We start from the raw sequence: 22,591 nt of genomic DNA, 5'->3' as shown, positions 1-22,591 counted from the left end.
CAGCAGCCACACAGTTTGGGAACCCTTTTTACTACCCCATTAATGATAACATCAGGGCCGGAACTAGGGGTAGGCAGAGTAGGCACGTGCCTACGGCACAAAGCTGGGAAGGCACCAGGCACGTACCTCCTCTGTCGCCTACCCCAAGTCCGGTTCCCTTCTCTGCCCATTTCTTCAAGCTTTTTGCGATTCTGCGCATGCGCGCGAACTTCACGCATACGCACACCAAACAGGCGCCATGACTGCCGGCCTGCCTAGGGCACCTGCCCAGCGTGGCCCGGCACTGGATAATATGCTAACACACTTGCAGATGACTAAAGAAGAAATATTACTAATATGTGGCACCTGAATTATATTTTAAAAAACAAATGTTTATTGGACCTCCACATAGATCCTTTTTGGTCCATAGCTGTGTTAAAGGGGTTGTTCACCTTTCAAACACTTTTTTCAGTTCAGTTATTTTCAGATATATCACCAGAAAAAAATACTTTTTCCTTTTACTTTCTATTTATGACTGTTTTTCTAATATTGAAGTGTAAAGTTTCATTTTTCACCTTCTAAAGCACCTCTGGGAGGGGGGGTCGCTGACCCTGTAAACTGTTCTAAATTGATACATTTAGAGGCACATTTATCGAAGGTTTTTAAACCTTTAAAAACTTCCCTAAACTCCCATAAATTCGACCAATCAAAATTTAAAAAAAATCAAAATTAATAAAATCTAATGAATGGAATTGACCCCAAAACTCGAATCGAATTCAATTCGAATTTAAAAAAACTTGATTCAAGTTTTTCTCCGAAAAAAGGCTGCAAACAACTCCAAATTGGTCCCTGGATCCCATTGACTTAAACAGCAATTTGCCATGTTTTAGGTGGCGAATAGTCAAATTTGAGTTCTTAAATAAGCTAATAAAAAAAACATATTCCTGAGAGTGGGCGGAGTTGGGTGGGGAGTTGGTTGGGCAGAGGCGGGACATGGGCAGGACTAGAAGTGGGCAGGAGGGATCGGAGTGCGCCAGGCCCTTCTGAAGATTTTTTTGCAGGGGAGCACTCTAGTTACGCCACTGAGGAACGACCAGGCGGGGAGGACAAGTGTCCCAGGCATGAAGGGGGCAATGCTGCAGTTTTGAAAGAGCCGGGCCTCCCTTGCGAGCGCCGAAGATTTGGGGCCAGCCGAACAGCTGAAAATGCGGAAGTGCTGAAAAGCCGAACTCTCAAAGCGGCGAAAAGACCCAAAGCCATGAAAACAGCCGAAATTTAAGTCCTGAAGCAGCGAAAAGACTCAAAGTCACGAAAACAGACGAAATTGAAGTCCTGAAGCAGCGAAAAGACCCAAAGTCACGAAAGGTGGCGAAGTTGAAGTCCTGAAGCCATGATTTCAATTCTACTGAATACCAATTTGAGTTTTTTTTTTTTTATTATCCCCTGGCCACCAATGTATTATTTTAATATTCTATTCCCCTGTTTTTAAAAAAAATATTTTTTGGGGGCCCAATTTTTTTAACTTGTAAGGGGGGCCCTGGCGCCAATGTTTTTTTTTTAAAAAAATATTGTTTTGGGGACCCAATTTTTTTTAAACTTATAAGGGGGCCCTGACCATCAATAGCTTTTTATAACTTGTGTGTGGGGGCGGGGGTACTTTTTTAGCGCTGATGTCCGTGTGATCTTTTAACTGTGATGTGCAGTGGGTGGGGTCTGGGGCTGGGCTTGGGTGCCAGGGTGGGTGGGGTCCGAAAATGTTGTTGTACGGGGCCCTGTGATTTCTAATGGCGGCCCTGGGAACAATAACCGAAATTGGATTTGAATTGAGTTTTCCTCCAAAAAAAAACCTTAAATGTCAGGAATTTGTGTTTGACAAAAAAAAAATACCATTTGAACCTTAATAAATCTGCCCCTACATATTAGAAACATTTGCTGCCAGCATAACTACATGTTACTGGGCCCCACAGCAAATTAATTTTAGGGCCCCAACATATCCTGGGGTTTGCCTGTTTTAACAATAAATGTTGAAATTGCTCATTTATTAGGGCTTCATGGACCCCCCTGCTGCCAACATTCACTTCATAATCCTCTTCCTAACACAGTAACAACTGACAAATGCCTTATTTTGGCGCAACTTTAATATTGTGACCAGATTCCTCCAAGCCTCAGAGCAGAAGTCTATCGCGTTTGATGTTGTGACGTTTACAACGCTGATAGGCTTAGTCCCCCATGTGACATAAAGTCACGCCCTTCAGGTTGGCAGCAGCTGCTTCCCCCTCCTTACTGTTGGGTGGATGCATAGACTTGGGGGCGGGTCTTATCGCCTAGGAGACAGCAGAGCCCCGGACTTCTCCTACTGGACTGGCTGCTCGCTTATTGCTCCGGTTGCAGCAGGAGCTGATGGTCGCAGCGAGGCTGTGGATCTGATTAGACTCGCAGAGGAATCTGTAGGGGGCTGGAGCAGGTGGGCGACCCTGGCTCTGCAGTTGGACGTACGGGGCTGAATGCGTAAAGACTCGGGAGGAGATCTCAGATCTGCAACTGCACAAGGTATTGGCGACACAAATCTACGCGATGTCATCGGTACAATCTGTATCACTTGCAACCTGTCCTTTGGATTGGATAAGGACACATTAGAATCTAGCTCAATTCCTTTGTTTATCTGGCTGTGTGTTAATACAAATACAGGTGTGAGATCTATTATCTGGAATGCTTGGGATCTGGGGGGAGTGAGTTTCCGAATAAGGGATCTTTCTGTAATCTGGAGCACAATTACTGAAACTGATTGTTCTGCCATCAATAAGCATGTCAGTTACCAGTGTAGTGTTATATTGTTTCAGAGAAAAAGGAAATAATAAAAACAAGAATTGTTCATGTATTTAGGATTCCTTGGGAAATGGCATCCCACATTTATAAGCTCCCGAGACACTTGGATCTGTTCAGCCGCTGCCACTGCTGAACTGCAGCTCTCAGATGTCTGATGTCTGGCAAGCCCATGTATCCCCCCCTGCGGTAGTCAAGTATGATGCTGTATATATTGTTTTCATTTTAGCATCTGTTATACACAAACTCATTTTCTAGACAGCTCCTAAATACAGCTTTTTTTATGTAGCTTTAAGGGTAGAACTACATGGTCTGATCCGACGCCACTCAACGAAACGCAGGCGTCAAGTCGGATGCGACGAAGATAAGGTTAGTTGGAATGTCGGATGTAGTCGCAGTGTGCATGCAGCATCTGCATGTGTTATGTTGGATGCACGCTGCGACTTCATCCGACATTCCTATTTCTTACCTTATTTCCGGCGCATCCAACTTAACGCCAGCATTTCGTCGCATGGCATTGGATCGGACCTAAATCACCCATATAATTGTACCCTAAGAGGCATAGTGCTCCAAATTAAGGAAAAACCCTGTCTCTGGAAAACCCCAGATCTCCAACAGAACAGATCCCATTTTAGGGCAGTGGCACACGGGCAGATTCGGGTAGAATCTGCCTTCCACCTGCCTTCTGCCTGCTATACTGAAAAATCGCCTTTTGCAATGCACTCGCGGCGCTTCGATTTCCGAAGTTTCCACGTGAGGCAACTTTGTCCGACTTCGGAAATCGAAGCGCCGTGATTGCCATTGTGCTGGCGTTTTCTCAGTAGGGATGCACCGAATCCACTATTTTGAATTTGGCCGAATCCTCCGTGAAAGATTCGGCCGAATACTGAACTGAATCTGAATCCTAATTTGCATACGGGAAGGGGAAAAATGTTTACTTCCTTGTTTTGTGCCAAAAAGTCACACGATTTCCCTCCCCGCCCCCAATTTGCATATGCAAATTCTGATTCAGTTCGGCTGGGCAGAAGGATTCGGCCGAATCCGAATCTTGCTGAAAAAGGCCGAATCCCGAACCGAATCCTGGATTCGGTGCATCCCTATTTCCCAGTATAGCAGCGGGAAGGCAGTTTGGGGAGATTGTCACCCCGAAGAAGAGGCGATTAGTTGCCAGGGCGACTAAATCTCCCCGAATCTGCCGTGTGCCCCTGCCCTTAAAGCAATGCTTCCTTATAAGAAGGATTTGTATCCTGGGGGTCAATATGTTAGGCACCCCCAGTATATTGAATAACAATTTTTTTTCCGCTGTCAGAAAACGATTGCACCCAATCTGGTATCGACTTATACCTGCAGAGTAAATGTATTGCATTGTGCTAAAGGGAGAAGTGTGTTGAAGTGATGACCCATAGGCTAAGAACCCTTACCCAAAGGAACCGTGCACTTTCCTGTCTCCAAAGCACCATGGTAGTAACCCAGTAATGTTGATTTGTTCATCCCACACAATATACCATTCATCTTGGCTTTGGGGTATGCTGGGAGTTGCGGCTCAACAACAGCAGGAGAGCGTCAGTCTTTAGCCTGCTGCTTTATGGTATGATAGATCCTATTGTGAGGAAGAAGTTCCCCGCTGAGCACTTCTGTCCTAGTGAATTGGGCTGGTGGGGGAGAAGGGAAGCTCCATTGCATCCCTTGATTCAACCAACTATATTTTAGTTTTTGAGCGTTACTGACTATTCTCTCCGTTTTGGCACAGGCACTTGGTTTTGATTAATCGAGTATTTTCCCCAATTGGAGAGAGGTTATTACTTATGAGAAGATGAAGAGACTCTGTATTATTTTCTGCTTTATTTGAACAGTTCTGATTCCTAGTAGAGGAATCAGACTACTACTGTAATTTTGATATTGACTATATTTCTGCCGCTGTTTTATCTGTTGTTTAATATGCTTATGGATCTTGGTTTCTGTCCGTTTCACGTGAGGATTCATGCTGGGTTTTTGTTCTCTGTTGGGTTGAAAGTACTGATTGTAGTCATAAAGGTGATGGGCATTTGGATGGTTTGACCAAATAAATGGAGGAAGGAATAGCTGGAAACGGCCACTTGGCTTTCTGTAGGGTTTGAATAAGAATAGAAGAAAGGTGAACTCTTATACCGATTCTTTATGGCTGGAAATATTGACTCTGAGGCCCCTCCATCACAGGATAGGTAGAAGCTGCTGAACATTAGAGGAAAATACTTTTCATGTTGCACACTCGTCGGCTTGATTTCCAGATTATAGACCGTTGTAATGCTCATAGAGGCTCATTTATAAACATTGGGCAAATTTGCCCCTGGGCAGTAAATCAGAAGACACCTTTCAGTGCTCAACCTGCAGTTAGCTGAAAAAAGATAATCACTGATTGCTATGGGTTACTGCCCAGGTGCAAATTTGCCCACTGTTTATAAATGAGCCCCAAAGTGTCTTGAGGTTCTAACTGTTTTTGAGCTGAGTGAAGAGGTCCTCAAAGAAAACATGGCAGGCAACCAGGTGTCCAGTTGACCAAAGCAGTGTTTTTTGCCCACAGACTACACAGTAAGCTCTTGCCACTCTTTGGGACGACATGACTTGAGGCATGGGTGGTGTTCTTTTTTTAACACAACTATTCAGTGGCGTAACTACATATTAATGTCCCCTAGAGCAAATTATTTTTGAGGCCCCCAATATGTCTAGAGGTTGACTTGTTTTACCAATATTTATTGAAATTGTACATAAGTTAGGGTCTCATGGGGCCCCTATACCTCCTGGGCCCCCTGCAGTCGCATGTTATGCTTCCTCTATAGTTACGCCCCTGCAACTATTAATTTCATAAGGGTACAGATCCGCAGACATTTCTTGTGAGGTGGAAGTGTTAATCGATTCCACACTTCCAGTTGGATCTGTACCCACATGGAGGTGTTACCCGTGATTTTTCTTTTCAACATCACTCCCGACTCCTACGTAGATGCTCTGGGCAGAATGAAATCAATAAGTATTGATGCCCAAGGGTACGTAAAAAAATATTTTAATGTAGGTAAGTTATATTTTCTATGGAACAACATTTGAGGGAGTAGATCCTGATGGGATAGGAGACCACACATTTGTATGGTTGAGGTTCTTCTTGCCTAAAACCCACTTGGTCTGTAAGGGCAAGGTCCTTTTAGCGTAGAATTATTTATCTTATATCTGCCCTATTTACTGTGTTACTTATGCACTACCAGGTATATTCAGCCTCCTGTGCAACACCCATCTTTTTTATGGAGCAATGTTTCCAGATCTGGCATTGTGTGAAAGATTCGGCCGAATACCGAACTGAATCCAAACCCCGAATTTGCATATGCAAATTTGGGGTGGAAAAACGTATTTGTTTTCAGACAAAAAGTCATGCAATTTCCGGGATTCGGTTCGGCCCGGCAGATGGAATCCGAATCCTGCTGAAAAAGGCCGAATCCCAAACCGAATCCTGGATTCGGTGCATCCCTAATGTGTATATATATATAGATATATATATATATATATAGATATATATATATATATATATATATATATATATATATATAGATATATATAGATAGATAAATATATATAGATATATAAAAATGTTGAAAGAGTAGGAGTGTTGCAACTGCTTGCGGTCAGCATAAAATGGGGCAGATTACAGCTGGTTGGTATAAAAAAACAGTATTGGTATAAAAAACAGTTGGTATAAAAAACTAGGGACCGCACACTCAGGTTTCAAAAACAGTAATAATTTATTACATCAGAAATTCAAAGTAATTACAGAAAAAGCCCTATGAGTTTCAACCCACAGCGGGTCTTCATCAAGGTCAAAAAAGCATAAATGAGGCAGGATGGTGTCTATTCAACATACCGAGTTACTTCACAGTGTTAAGGCCCCCATAGACGCGACGATTCTTCTTTGCGAAACGACCGATTTCAGCGCAGCCCGACCGATTCGTCAAATTATCGTGCGGTTAGTGGGATTCAAACGATCGTACATCTTACGATTTTTCGTCCGACATCTGCCAGGAAATTGATCGGCCAGGTTAAAAAATCTTTGTCGGTCCCAGTACAATCTATGGATGTTTGCAGGGCCAAGCAGGCAGCTCCCCTTTGTTTTCCTGGTAAATTGGTCGTTTTAGTTGATGGACAGTTCGAACGTTCGTACGATGGTTCTCAGAAGATCTTGGTCTCACGATGTGGATTGGATCTGTTGAAAATCTGTACATCTATGGCCAGCATTAGTCACATGACATGGCTGGTTTTAGCATAGGGAGAAGAAGGAATTGGCCTGGGGTCTCCAACATCAAAGTGGCACCTTTGGGGAGGCAAGTAGAAGGGACATGTTGTGCCCACCAGTATTGTAATATTCCCCTTCCCATCTATACTTGGCCCTGGTTTGCCACCTAGGGCTTTGTACCTGAACCTGGTCGGGCGAAACTATATTTTTCATTACTGAAAAGCTGAAGTTCCGTGTCTCCTGTGTTCCACATGCCATAGGTTAAGGAATCTGGCTCTGGCTGATGTTATCTATATTACATTCTGTTGATAGAAAGGCACACCAATTTGAACATGGTCTGCTGCAGGATAAATGCCTGAGCCAGTCGTATAGGAAAGCCTCGATAGAGATCACTCTATACACAGCTATACATACCTTAATAATTAAGTAAGGTTCAGCTTTTTATTGAAAACCACAGTAACACAAATAAAAAATGACAATATGATTTCAGCTCAGCTTTATTTAGTGTGCAGAAAATGATTCAATAAATGAGAATACTATATCACTGCAGACTATAACATGCTATGTGCAAATGCACTTTGCTAAAGGGTATGTAAACCTTCACTAAAACGATCCCATTTGCTCCTAGTGCTCCCAAGGTACACACCCCAATCTTAATTATACATTTTTCAGTGAGATGCCAGCCTATAGCAACTCATGGGTCACCTTGCTATCATCTAAAATAATATTCCACTGTAACTAAATATCATGAGGGTGGATACAGTTTGGTTTAGATTCTTGGGTGGCAGATATATTTAATGCCTGCAGTAATAACTATAAGAGAAAAGACCACGGGCTGGGAGTACGCACAGAAGAGTTCTTGAAGGATACAGGACCTTTCTTCCAAACAAAATTAGTGTTATACAGGTATGGGATCCGTTATCCAGAAACCCATTATCTGGAAAGCTCCAAATTACGGAAAGGCTGACTCCCATAGACTCCATTTTATCCAAATAATCAAAATTTTTTAAAAATTATTCCTTTTTCTCTGTAATAATAAAGCAGTACATTTACATGATCCAAACTAAGATATACCGTATATACGCGAGTATAAGCCGAGTTTTTCAGCATCCAAAATGTGCTGAAAAAGTCTACCTTGGCTTATACTCGAGTCAGCTGGCAGTAGCTGAGATTGCAGTCACTTTTAATCATTCCTATACCAACAGTTCGCTTGGAGAGAGACTGCAATATCACACAGCGCCCTCTGTTGGTTATATGAATGATTAACAGTGATGGCAATATCACACAGCGCCTTCTGTTGGTTATATGAAGGATTAACAGTGATGGCAATATCACACAGCGCCCTCTGTTGGTTATACAAAAGATTAACAGTGATGGCAATATCACACAGCACCCTCTGCACATGCTAGTGGGACAGTGGGACAATGCACACAGTAATCCGTTTGGCAATTCTCTGTCACCATCAACTTTGCAAAGAAGTTCCGGTTGATCGCTGGGGGGGTCGCTTTGGAGGAATGTGCGCTGCTGGGAGACAGAGCTGTAGTTGTGTCTAGGCTTATACTCGAGTCAATAAGTTTTCCCAGTTTTCGTAGGTAAAATTAGGTACCTCGGCTTATACTCGGGTCGGCTTATACTCGAGTATATACGGTAATTAATCCTTATTAAATGCAGAACCAGCCTATTGGGTATATTTAACATTTACATGATTTTCTAGTAGACTTAAGGTATGTAGATCCAAATTATGGAAAGTTCCGATATCCGGAAACCCCCAGGTCCCAAGCATTCTGATTAACAGGTGCCATACCTGTATATAATATTGGTGTACGTTTCTCTGACTTTCCAACAGAAACTACAGATCATGTCCAAGCACCCTTGAATTTAAAGAGATGTTTTATGCGAGATGTTATTATCCTGTGTCCCCTGACAGTTGATTGATTGTTCAATTCTCCGTTCATTATAAGAGAGCTGGGGGCAGTCAGTTGAAATGTACAGAACAGAATTTACCAGCAGCTGTTAAGGACAGGGTTTCATTATAGGGAACGGCTACTGCAGTACTTGCTGTTAGGTCTATCATTATAGGCAACAGCTGCATTAGTCCCTTTAGGCAGATCATTACTATAAACACCAATACAGTAGCAGTTATTCCATGTACCATTATACTCCTAGCAGACCTCACTGAACTGCAGTCTGACAAAAGTATTTGTGAATATATGGTTCGTTGGAGTGTGTGTGTGTGTGTGTGTGTGTATTGGTATGGGATCCGTTATCTGGAAACCTGTTATCCAGAAAGCTCTGAATTACGGAAATGTTGTCTCCCATAGGCTCCATTATAATCAATAATCTGGATATTTAAAAATAATTTCCTTTTTCTCTGTAATAATAAAACAGGACCTTGTACATGATCCCAACTAAGATATCATTAATCCTTATTGGAGGCAAAACAAGCCTATTGGGTTTATTTAATGTTTACATGATTTTCTAGTAGACTTAAGGTATGAAGATCCAAATTATGGAAAGATCCATTAGCCAGAAAACCACAGGCCCGAGTATGGGCCTTTGACTGCCTATATATAAATAGATAATAAATCCTATCTTATCATACACAGGTATGGGATCTGTTATCTGGAAACCCATTATCCAGAAGGCTCCGATTTACGGGGAGGTCATCTCTCATAGACTCTATTTTAATCAAATAATTCACATTTTTAAAAATAATTGCCTTTCTCTCTGCAATAATAAAACCGTACTTGATCCAATTGAGATATACTTAATCCTAATTGAAGGCAAAATATTGGGTTTATTTAACGTTTAAAAGATTGTTTTAGTAGACTTAAGGTATGGAGATCCAAATTACGGAAAGATTTGGAAAACCCCATGTCCCCAGCATTCGGGATAACCGGTTCCATACCTACAGATAGTAAATATATCTCCCAGTGTTCTAATCATGTGTTTCTTTTTATATGACCTAGGTATATCTAGCATAAATAAGAAAAGTCAGAATAGGTGGGTCTTTAATTCATTCTTTTGGCTTGTACTCTATCTGCAATCCAAACAGAAAATAATCTGAGATATTGTTACCAGCAGCAGGGGTTTATGCACTTTGTCTATTAGCCAGTACTTGGCAGCTAGTTTGAGTGGTTTTTAAATTGAATGTAGTAGCATTTTCACATCTGATTGAGCTCCTAATTTAAAAGGGAGGAGAGCGGGGGTAAAAATACTGTAGATTTCCCATTGCCTATCTTCCATGCCAGAGTTATTATGTCTGTCTGTTTGAGACAGTTTCATTGTTCTTATCAAGGCATATATGATGTAAATAAATATAGAATGGCTTTGTTTTTGCAATTAGATATGCTTTCAGAAACCACACAGTCTTTGATCATATGGCTAGTATTTAATGTATTGTGAAGTGCACAACTTAATCCAAGGGCTGTAATGAATAAAGGAGTATTGTTGCTATTGTGTAATGAATCCAATTGGCTTGTGCAATACAACAGTATGCAAAGTCTTTCTGAAGACGATCCTACCAATGCTCAATGGTTCAACAGTCTATTAAACTTTATAAATCCAGCTGGAGGCTTCAAGTCAAATGTGGACCATGAAGGGGTCCAATGCATGAACGTTAGGTATTATTGTACTGTAAATATCTTATCTTAGGCACATGGGTTGGTACCTTCCACGTGTCAGAATATTTCAAAAAGAAATGGAGCAAAAACTTTCAATGAACCATTGGTAGGCTAGGTAGAGATAGCAAGAAAATGCAAGGTTGGAAAGTCCTATCTGAAGAAGATTCCATGAGAATGTCGATGTGGTCCTGTCCTGTTGAGTCTGCATGTGCTTAATATGAGTTTCAGCTGTTGGCCTGGGGGACAAAAAGGAGTGTAGTCCAAATGGACAAATGTATTCCTTTGGAAACCTCACCAAACTAATAGATCTCCCTGTTTATGCCCAGTTTATAGAGAAGTTATGAGCACTGTGCAGCAGTAGCTGCTATTCCAGTACTATGTACCAGGAGCAAGTAACCCCCTTGAGCCTCACTATATTTGCGGGAGGGAGGCAGGCCTCATAGTTAGGGTCTGGCCACACGAGCAGATTCGGGGAGATTAGTCGCCCCAGCGACAAATCTCCTTTTCTTTGTGGTGACAATCTCCCCGAACTGCCTTCCCCCTGCCCTCCGACGACTAAAATCAAAATCTCCTGGGGGAAGGCACAGGCGGCGCTTCGTTTTCTGAAGTCGCACGAAGTTTCCTCATGAGGCAACTTTGGTAAACGAAGCGCCGCCGAATCTGCTCATGTGGCCTGACCCTTAAAGAGAGGCTGCATTTTATGGCATTCCACTTGTACTGCCAGACGGCCAACTTTGCACCTTTTCAGCAAGGCCAAGATAACAAATACTTAGTATTTGTGTATTTAAATATGTGTTTCTTTTAGGGTAGAGACACATGTGGAGATTCAGGGACAATAGTCGCCCAGCGACAAATCACCTGTTCTTCGGGCGACCAATCTCCCCACAATGCCTTCCCGACGCCTATGGCACTCGTAGTACTTCGTTTTCCGAAGTCGCCCAAACTTTCCTCATGAGGCAACCAGGCAACTTCGGAAAAGGAAGCGTTCTAAGTGCCATCCTGCCCACAATTTAGATTCAAGCCAGTGGGAAGGCAGTTTGGGGAGATAAGTCGCACGAAAAAGAGGCGATTTGTCGCTGGGCGACTGAATCTCCCCAAATCTCCACGTGTGTCTCTGCCCTAAGAATAGCTTTACAAGCCAGCCTGTCTTCTTTGGCTTGGATGAATGCACTAATTAGTGGGATTACACTGCCATGCTTGTGTAAATCCCTGATTCCTATTGAAGCTTGGGGAAATCTTCACAAATTGTTTTAAGATACAGTAGCCTCATAATTTTCTCTAAAGTGGAAATTTACAATGCACATCTGCAGTAACTCATGGCAACCAGACCTCTTTTATTAAAGATTCAACAACACTAAGACATGAAATAAGGATAATAAAGTCACCAATGACATCCATTTCATTCATATTAAGACATGAGGTCACTGACTTCTACTATGCTTATATTATAAGGTGGGGTGTATATTATTTCATATATTACACAAGTTTCATGTGTGACCCCATTGGAGTCAAGTGACTTAAGTGAGATCAATCAACAAAAATATTAACCAAAGACATTATTAAGCACAGTTTATGAAGTTAGATTTCACAGGTGATTTATGGTTTTTGCTTATTATCTAGTAATAATAATCAACTTCCTCATGGTTGTCTCACAAAGGAATGTTTCTTTAAAGGAGAACTAAACGCTAAACATGAATATGGCTAAAAATGCCATATTTTATATAATGAATTTGTTGTACAAACCTAAACTTTCAGCTTCTCAATAGCAGCAATGATCAGGGACTACAAATTTGTCACAGGGGGTCACCATCTTGGAAAGTATCTGTGACACTCACATGCTCAGTGGGCTCTGAGCAGCTGTTGAGAAGCTAAGCTTAGGGGTCGTCACTAATTATCCAGCAGAAAATGAGGTTGGTCTGTAATATAAGATGATGCTACAGGGCTGATTATTAAATTCTGATGCTAGTTGCACTGGTTTCTGTGCTGCCATGTAGTAATTATCTGTATTAATTACTAATCAGCCTTATATTGTGACATTTCTATTCTGTATATAAAGTATATTGTGAGTGGGTCCCTAAGCTCGGTAAGTGACAGAAGCACAGAGCATGTGCAGTGAATCAGCAGAAAGAAGATGAGGAGCTTTGGAGGCTCAGATCTGCATTGCTAAAGGGCTGTGGTTCATTTGGATTAATGTACATAATGTAATATTGCTAGCCTACTTCTTTAGTTAAGCTTTAGTTCTCTTAAAAATATAAAATATCTGTAGTTTTATTTATCTAAAAGAACATTAATAAGAAACTGTGTTGTTGTTGTTGTTTTTTTTAATGTAACCTTTTTATTAAACCCCCCAAATCCCCTGGAATAACGGAGCACTATGGGGCATGTTACTTGTTATTTACAGAGCTCTCACAGTCTCTTTTTTTGGAATGTTCTATTAATGAATCTGAGCTGAAGAAAACGAGCTAGAACTAGCTGTGCCCTGGAAGTGTACTGCTGTTAATTAATGTTACAATTACCTGTACAGATGGGAACCTTGATTCAGGCTGTATTAGACTTCAGGCTATGAATGTATTTGAGTAAACTTATTTTTAAGTTTGGTAAGTTGTTTTTTTTTTACCTTTAAAAATACTATGGTTTTTTGGGTAATTTGACTTTATTCTAAAAAGTTCCAAGGGGTTACTAGATGTGAAATCCCAAGACCTGGGAAAAATGGGAGGAATATGTTTGAAAGTATAGGCTTTACATTAACAGCAGTACTGCTCATGAGTTGGGTGGGAGGCATCAGTTGGGTGGAAGATGTCAAGAGATATCATTTGGGTGGGAGACCTCAGGGGGAAGGCAAAGAGTGGAGGCATCAGTTGCGTACAAATGTCTAAAGCACTGATTCTCAACTAGTGGCTCACAAGCAACATATTGCTGTAATGGAAGATGGTGAACTTACCCCACGAGACGTCCAAGATGGCGACCTCCTGCTCCACCATGCGGTTCTTCCTGGTCGCAATGTGACTGCATCAGAAACGAGTCGCCCCCGGATTGGTCGCCGGCGACGGAATGGACGCCGGCGTCAGAATGTGCGTCGGCGTCAGGACGCTAACGTGAGGACGCCGGCGTCAGCGTCATGACGTCATCGCGTCAAGTTTTGGCGCCAACTTTGGACTATTTATTCCTGACTGCCCTTTACCTCCTTGCCCAATTATAGGTCTATCTTGCATAGTTCCTGGGTGTGATTTACTGCTTTCTGATTATCTGTGTACCGACTTCTTGCCTGTTTTACGACTCTGATCCTTGCTGCCTGTATTTGACCATTTGCCTGTTTACGACCATCCTCTTGATAAATCCTTTTGTACCGCGAACTTGGTTTTATTGCCTCCTCCTTGGTCCACACTACAACGGAGCCTTCGGGCCCTGACAATTGTTCACCAACCACATGGATGTTGCTTTCATTGCCCTCAAAGTAGAAGATTCTTTTTGAATTTCAGGCTTTAAGTTTTGGTTGCATAAAAAACATGTACTGCCAAACAGAGCCTTTTGTAGGCTGCCAGTCCAAATAGGGGCTACCAAATGGCCAACCAGAGCATTTATTTGGCATACCCAGTTACTTTTTTCAAGCTTGTGTTGCGCTCTTTCTACAACTCTTTATGAATGTGGCAGATGGGAAAAAAAGGTTGGGGACCCCTGGTCTAGAGGGAGAAATAAGTTGGGTGTTGAGTAAAAAGCAATCTTGATTGCTAGGTAAATCATCTTCCAATATTCATGTTTGTCGTACATCTGATTTTTGCATAGAGAAACAGCAGATTGTTCAGTTCCCAACATTTGTACTTGTTATGTACATATAGAAATGTTTTTCCCTGTATAAATTGAGAGTATATCATTACCTGCTGTAACTCATAATGAAACCGATATCTCTTGATTGATACATATTAGTGGGTATAGGCCTATAACTTCTCTCTTTTGAGTCATTCTTCATGATTATTAGTGGAACCATCTAATGACCCTGGGCTAAGTGGATCAACACACCAAGCAGTATGTGAATTTTAACAATCAACAAACAGTTTATGTAAACTTGATTATGGAAATGGTTGAATCTCCTTAGCCACCTATTGATGCTACCTACTCTAAGTATAGGCCCTTAAATTCCTACCGAAAAAATGTATATTTCTTTCTAGCTGGAGTTGTGCGAATAGGAATAACCAACTCCTGATTTGTGTATTTTACATATGCACCAATCAAGTAGGAGAGAGGGTAGACAACAAGACATGCCTAGGCTAGTACCAGGCATTAAGATAGAGATGGACACCATTCTGCAACTGTGTTCTTTATGAATTGTCCCAAAGGGGATACTTAAAAGTAAACTTGTTGACGTTCTATGACAGAGCTAAAGGGAAATCCCTTTGAATAAGCATAGGCGTAAGCAGGACAGAGTGTTATTTAATATAGATGAAAGGCTCCCTTAATAGAGCCATGACTGAGTGGTGAAAGTGATATATGTTCCTGGTTTGGGAAAATGCTACGGGTGTGGTGCAAATTACATTTAATGAAGAAAAGTCTTCAGTGAGTCTTTTAATATTTTATTAAATGTACAAAAAGCTTTTTTTTTTTACAGTGTAATATATCATTATCAGGCAGCTTTATCAAACTACCACCATCTCGGAGAGAGAGATAGAGGCTTGGGGGCTGGGAGAGGAAATTAAAGTCTTGTAGACAGATTTATGATGCCCTCTGATCATTATGTGAGGAGGAGAACTCCATGTATAAAGAAATACCTGTTCTTCTGGCTCTGTTTCAGTGGCCGTTGTTGCTGTAGCCTTGGGCTGTGAGATGAAAGGGATTGTTATGAACTGAATATTAAGAAGCCGAGTCCATCCAGGATACAGCCAGCAGGGAAATGTTGCAGAGATCAGGGCTTGACACTGTGCCGAGCAGCCTGAAGTCCGGGCCTTTTCAATTCTGACCTTGCAATTATCTGTGTTTGTAGTTGTGAGTCTGTTTCTCCTTGTGTGTGAGAAATCTGCCAGTAGGTTGTAGCAAGTCTCATCTAGATGTGTGTGCAAGCCGTGGTACTGTGTTTATAGCGATGCTGATTTGAGGGCAGGGCTTGTTCAACTGGGCTATGACCAAAATTAAATAAATGTACAGCACAGTATGTCACAAACACCAGCTTCTTTAAACTCTGAAATAGACCTGCTTACACCACATGAATACAGCAGTAACTATGTCCAACAGCATTGTATTCATGTAGGGTGGGCATGGTGAGGCAGGTAGGTGTCCCTACACCACTTGGATGCAAGCACAGGCCCTCCCTCCTCCCACCAGTCAAACCCCCCCCCTGGGAAATGCCCCATACTTTATACTTACCCCTCGGCGCAGTTTCTGGCATCCAAGTTCCACGCAGCCATCTTCTGGGTCTTCGTCTTCTTCGGGCGCTTCGAAAATTTTCACCACATGCGCAGTTGTCGAAAGCCAGCAAATTGCTCCAACTGCGCATGCGCCGACATGGCGATCTCCAAATCAGCTTGCCGAAGACCCGGAAGATGAGTTTGTTGTGAATTGCTGGCTCCTTCCCAATCAGCAGATGATCCTCCACCCTAAAAAAAGCATGGAAGGATAGGGTGAACTTAGCTCCATGGGTCACATGAAGGTTTGCCAATAATGTGAGTCTGAGCTTATGCTTCAAGTCTCTGGCAAATTTAAGAATTGACTGTACTTGATGAAAAAGTCAACCATGCATGCTGTCCACTAGCATCGAAACCTCAGTGGTCCTTCCATCTGGCACCGTCTTGTTTTTTTGTATGTTAAAACTTATTTTATTTTTTACATTTAAAGCTTGCATTTTTATTAATTGTTGGTTTTGATTTGTTTTGTTTAGGTCTCCATTGCAAATTAGTGAGAAACAATGGAATTTTCCTTACCACTGGAAAAAGACAGTTCACTCAAAATGGCGTTGGTCCTGCTGCTGTGCTTGGTAAGTAGCAAGGAAAGACACAGCTCTTGAGACCCATCTCCGTTCTGCTTGCTCATAAAGTATGTGAGAGTATTCAGTTCAGTGACCAGTCAAGCTTCCAGTCGTTGATAGGAATTGAGATATTTTATGCTTCATGCAGAAATCGTAGTCTGAACTGTATTAATCCAAACATCAGCTCAGATGATTATCTGCTTTTGTTTATACGCTATCCTCTTTGATGCTAACCACTTTGAGCTCCCGAACTTGAGGCAAACAAAGCTGGTAAATGAGCTGTAAAAAATAACATTTTAAAGACTAAATAGTACTATCTGGTTGCCATTGAGGGTCACTATCCCTGGCATCCAAATGTGAGAGTTGAATTTAATTGTAATTGCTTATCTCTATTCAGATCCGTTCCTATTGATCTTTCATTCTGAAGATCTACTTATGCCATCACAACCAAATAGCATATAGTTGGAAATTCCTTGCCTGTTCTGAACCATAAATGGTTTCTTTCCATCTAGCATCAGTATTTAATTACACACAGAATGCACGTTGCTGTGTGTCATGCAGTTTAATTAAAACATAGCTGCTAAATAACGACATGCAGTCATGCTGAAACCTGTAATAAATGTTTTGTGGCTGTTTTATGAAGACCGTGATTTTTTTTTTCTTTTTAGTAACTTTTTAAATGTTGCAACATTTTATTTGGGGTGGATTTATAAATAAAATCTCTGTTACTGCATGACATTTTTAAGGCTACACTCATTGTTTAGAAAAAAAACCCTTATTTAAACTCTATACTTTTGTGCTTTTGTAGTCTTAATATTGAGCGGAGCATAAAATCATGCGTGAAAAGGTAAAATCTGGTGCACTGATGTAGCTACCATACTGTGGACCCCTTGGTTACCCTTTGGTTCCTCTCCCCAGTTGACCAGTACAGATTTGCTTTGCCGGAGGTCTGACTTTCTAACAAAAGAAATGAAGTCGCTAATTTCAGTGTTTACATAATACAGGTATGGGATCCATTATCCGGAAACCCGTTATCCAGAAATCTCCAAATTACGGAATGCCAGTCTCCAATAGACTCCATTTTATCCAAATAATTAAATTTTTTTTAAATGATTTCCTTTTTCGCTGTGATAATAAAACGGTAACTTGTACTTGATTCAAACTAAGATATAATTAATCCTTATTGGAAGCAAAACCAGCCTATTGGGTTTATTTAATATTTACATGATTTTCTAGTAGATTTAAAGGGATTCCGTCACGATTTTTATGGTGTAGTTTTTATTTATATATTACACTGTTTACATTGCAAAGAATTCACGCTACAACATAAAATTTAAATTTTAATTCATAACATTAGCTTGTAGGTGGCCATCTCAGGTCATTTGGCCTGGTCATGTGCTTTCAGAAAGAGCCAGCACTTTAGGATGGAATTGCTTTCTGGCAGGCTGTTGTTTCTCCTACTCAATTTAACTGAATGTTTTGCAGTGGGACCTGTATTTTTACTATTGAGTGCTGTTTTTTAAGGGAGTTGTTATATTGTGTTAGGGAGCTGTTATCTGGTTACCTTCCCATTGTTCTGTTGTAAGGCTGCTGGAAAGGGAGGTATCACTGATATTACTCCAACTTGTCGTACAGCAGTAAAGTTTATCAGAGCATAAGTCACGTGACTGGGGGCAGCTGGGAAAATGATAATATGTCTAGCCCTATGTCAGATTTCAAAATTAAATATTAAAAAAAGTGTTTGCTCTTTTGAGAAACGGATTTCAGTGCATAATTCTGCTGATGCATTTTGGTATGAAGTTCTAAATAATAGAAAGATCCGTTATCCGGAAACCCCCAGGTCCCAAGCGTTCTGGATAACAGGTCCAATGCCTGTATAAGATGAATGTAGTGGTTTAAAGCAGTGGTCCACAAATAAGCTTGTGGTCTAAAAATAAGTATAGAGAAGCTTAGGCATTACTCCTCTACCGCTATTGGTATAGAAGAAACTAGGATGCCCATTCTGGTTGTGGGGATAGTATATTAAAAAAAGAATCCCAGAGTTCATTGCTGATTATTATACTGGCAACATCTATGGGACCTGTTATCCAGAATGCTTGGGACCTGTGGTTTTCCAGATAACGGATCATGTAATAAACATTTAATAAACCCAATAGGCTGGTATTGCTTCCAATAAGAATTAATTATATCATAGTTTGACTCAAGTACAAGCTACTGTTTTATTATTACAGAAAAAAAGGAAATAATTTAAAAAAAATCGGATTATTTAATTATAATGGAGTCTATGGGAGATGGCCATAATTCGTAGCTTTATGGATAATGTGTTTCCGGATAACGGATCCCATACCTGTATAGTAACTTGACTAGAAAAATGACAAATCCGTCAAGCTCAACCTTTTTTTTGTCAATGATACCTGCCTACCTGCTAGTATATTGGTGCAGAAGGTGGAAATCAGGCGTTGGTTCACATTTAACTTTTAGTATGTTATAGAATGACTTATTCTGAGCAATTTTTCAATTGGCCTTCATTTTTTCTTTTTTTATAGTTTTTAAAGTATTTGCCCTCTTCTTCTAACTCTTTCAAGCTTTCAAATAGGGGTCACTGACCACATGTAAAAAAACAAATGCCGTGTAAGGCTGCAAATGTATTGTTATTGCTACTTTTTATAGCTCATCTTTCTATTCAGTCCCCCTCCTATTCATATTGCAGTCTCTTATTTAACCCAACTAGTCACCTTGGGTTAGGGTTGCCACCTTTCTGTTTGCCCAACTCTGGGCAGGGGGCGGGACGGGTAACATCGAGGGGTGCGGCGGGACCAGTGCCATAGGGGCTGGGCTGATGAGATCAGGGGCGGGACTTGTGACATGATCAGCGATTGGATGATCTCCATGCCATTTACTTCAATGTCCTGTCCGGATTTCCTAATTTCACCTGAACAGCCCTTCCAAAAACATGCTCTGAGGGTAAAAACCGGACATGTGGCAACCCTACGTTGGGTCTCTCTATGTAGGGGTATGACTAACGTATCATAGGGAATGGCATTAGTAGAACATTTAAGACTTGACTGTTCAAAGGACTTGGCAATCTCTAGATGTATAAAATATGTAATTAATGACTAGAGCTTTAGATTTTGAAATTTAATTATACATTCTCTTTCAAACCACTTAAAATCATCAGTGTGCGGGTATTAGTTCAGTGCGATAATGGAACCCATAACAACCGACTTCAAGAGAATTAACATGTCTCATGGTTGTTCACATGAGTAATGAAATTGCGCAGATTAATCACATATTTTCCCTTCGTAAAAAAAAACGACAGGCTGCTCCACGTGTTGTTTTAAGCCCACGCTAGTCTTCTGGTTTGAATCTGGATGTCATGCATGGTTGCATCATTTTAAAAATCACTTTCAAATGGTTTTTAAACGCAACTGTTTATCCTGTCCCAAGGGAGAAGTGTAAACATCTCAGTGCTGGCAGTTATATCTATATGATTAAAACATGGAAGCATTCTAAAAAAAAAAATATTCTTCTCCGTTTTACTGCCAAATGTGACCATTCCATAAATCCACATTTGTATAATTCACTTTCTGATTTAATGACCCAGTTAGTGGTTATAAATGCCAATGGAGATCTCTTGAAGAATAAAAAATAATGTGCCAGTAAAAGCAGCAACACAGTGGTTCCAAGCTCTAGGCAGGACCTCTAGCTAGAGAACCTAAGAAAAAAGCTCAAGGAGACCTAAAACAGTAAGTTGAGTGTAGCAGACTTGTCAAACAGAACGAGAAAGTATAGTGGCCCTCTAGTGTCTCCTCATACTCTATAATATCTTTCTTGGTCAACACATTAACATTGCTATTGCCAAAAACTGAAGTATGATAAGTCATTTGTCAAGAGAAAGGTCCATATGCAAAGGGCTATAAAAACAGGTGGAGCACAAATGCAACCAGTTGCTAAATTCACTCTTTTTGTCATTCTTCTCCAAGCAAATAAAAATATCATAGGGTCTCTTTTACAACTCCCTTCAACAGGTGCAGAGGTGCTTCATAGTCTGACAGTGCTCGGCCTCCAGGGTATCATTAAAGATTAAGGAGTGCTCTCCTTAACTCTCAAGTCAGTGATGTAAAAGAATCTTCCCAGGCATTAGTGGAATCTTGTATGTTAATGATGACCATCATTGAAAATGTTCCAGCTGGCTGAAAACCTCAACAAATGTGCCATTTGGCAGAATAATTAATCCTCCGCAAAAGATTTGGCTGAATTTGCATTTTTTAATGGTGGGAAAAAATTGGCAATTTCTGTTGGCCAGAGCTTCAAAATTATATCTAAAGGGGTTATTTATTAAAGTCAGAATGGCCAAAACTTGAAAAACTTGAGTTTTTATTTTTTTTTACTATAAAATCCGATACAAAAATAGAATTTTGCGTGGTTTATTATCCCCCGAGGATGGCAAAAGTCAGAATCTGAAAATCCGGCATCTCAGACCTGCCGAGGTTGTATATAAATCAATGGGAGAAGTCCTTAAGATATCCTGATCTGTGCTGGGTTTCGTGCAAAAATCCGAAGATTTTGTGGTTTATGGGCAAAAATCCGAAAAAAATCAGAGTTTTCAGAAAAAAATTGTACGATTCAAATTTTTGTACGATTTTCACAAGCTTTTTCCCACACTCGAATCTTTCGGGAAAATGTATTGATAAATAAGGGAAAATAACCAGTGCAGATTTGGTTGGAGTATATTAAAAAAAAATTGATAAATTCAGATTTTGATGACTAACCCCCTTAGGGTCTGGATATCGTTCAGTTGACCACTTAGGAGCAATTTAGTAATATTTGAGATTGCATTTTTTTACTCCGATTAATTTAAAAACCTGATTGCAAAAATGTTCGATTTCGAATTTTTGAAAATTGAGAAAATTCGATTGAAATACTTTGCCAGCTTAAACCTGTTGAAGTTCAAGGTTTTTGGTGGTGGGGTGATTTTACAAAAAGAAAAATTTGTTTTTGTATCAACTTTTTAAACAATTAAACACAATGTCCAAACTAATGTTATCACAGGGATTTGGAAAAAAAACAAAAAACACTGCTATCAACATGTGCATATGAATTTGTTTGCTGGTGCTTTATGGAGAAAAGGCCATGGCTTTGTATTATTTTACTGATTAAAAACAACAATAGTACATTGTAAACGTATATAGGGACTGGAAGGTAAGCACATCATAACATAGTTCTAGAAAGACAATGCTATAAAAAATTATTCTCTTATCCAAACAACTTGTAATTTTCTGTTTTGACTAGCTTGCGTTACTTAATGTTCTGTAAAAAAAAAAAATCTTCCTTGTTTTTTTTTCTTTGGAGCCAAGTTCTTAGACATGATGTTACTTTAAAGATTCGGATTTAGTACAGTAGAATAACACAGTACTAAAAGAGATCATCACACGAGATAAGGGTTGTGGGGGCCTCTAGGATATTTCCTGGCAAGACATTCTGACCTTGGGTTGTACAACATCTTTTCATTTAGTCTGACCTCTGCATAATTCTACTTGCACTCTCTTTCTAAAATAACCCCTGAAGGATATTACCGTGGCAGACTGAGCTCCCTAATTAGATACTGTAGAAGTAATTGTTTTGTTTTGAAGGGTTGTATTGCATATATATAAATCCTTATAAAGTACATGCCACAGGGCATGTGGGATTCCAGTATAGGCATTTTTCACATGTATTCTGTATTAAAAGTGACGTTTAGATGGCCCATGTTTGTGTCCTACAGGTGCAGGTATATGGTCTCTTAACTGGAAAGCTGATATCCAGAAGACTGAGTTACAAGAAGGCAGCAGGCCATCTCCCATAGAGTCTATTTAAGCAATTTTTTTAATCATTTCCATTTTCCTTGTAATAATATAACTACCTTTCATTGAAACTAAGCTGCATGAATCCATATTGGTGGCAAAACAATCCTATTGGGTT

The 22,591-nt window shown here is 40.4% G+C and overlaps 1 protein-coding gene across 1 annotated transcript in view; it reads left to right on the top strand.

The window, feature by feature from the left end:
• The first annotated feature begins 2,291 nt into the window (after positions 1–2,291).
• Positions 2,292–22,591, top strand: part of tnfrsf19.S (tumor necrosis factor receptor superfamily member 19 S homeolog) — a 59,965-nt gene continuing 39,665 nt past the window's right edge. Inside the window, exons 1-2 of the mRNA XM_018250282.2 lie at positions 2,292–2,529; positions 16,544–16,639. Of these exons, the coding sequence (XP_018105771.1) occupies positions 16,571–16,639 (69 nt within the window). The 5' untranslated portion in view covers positions 2,292–2,529; positions 16,544–16,570. The remainder of the gene's footprint in view (positions 2,530–16,543; positions 16,640–22,591) is intronic.

This window comes from Xenopus laevis, chromosome 2S (assembly GCF_017654675.1).
Source record: "Xenopus laevis strain J_2021 chromosome 2S, Xenopus_laevis_v10.1, whole genome shotgun sequence".
Lineage (NCBI taxonomy): Eukaryota > Metazoa > Chordata > Amphibia > Anura > Pipidae > Xenopus > Xenopus laevis.
The sequence above is the reverse complement of the archived record's forward strand: the minus strand, read 5'-3'. Positions and strand labels throughout refer to the sequence as shown.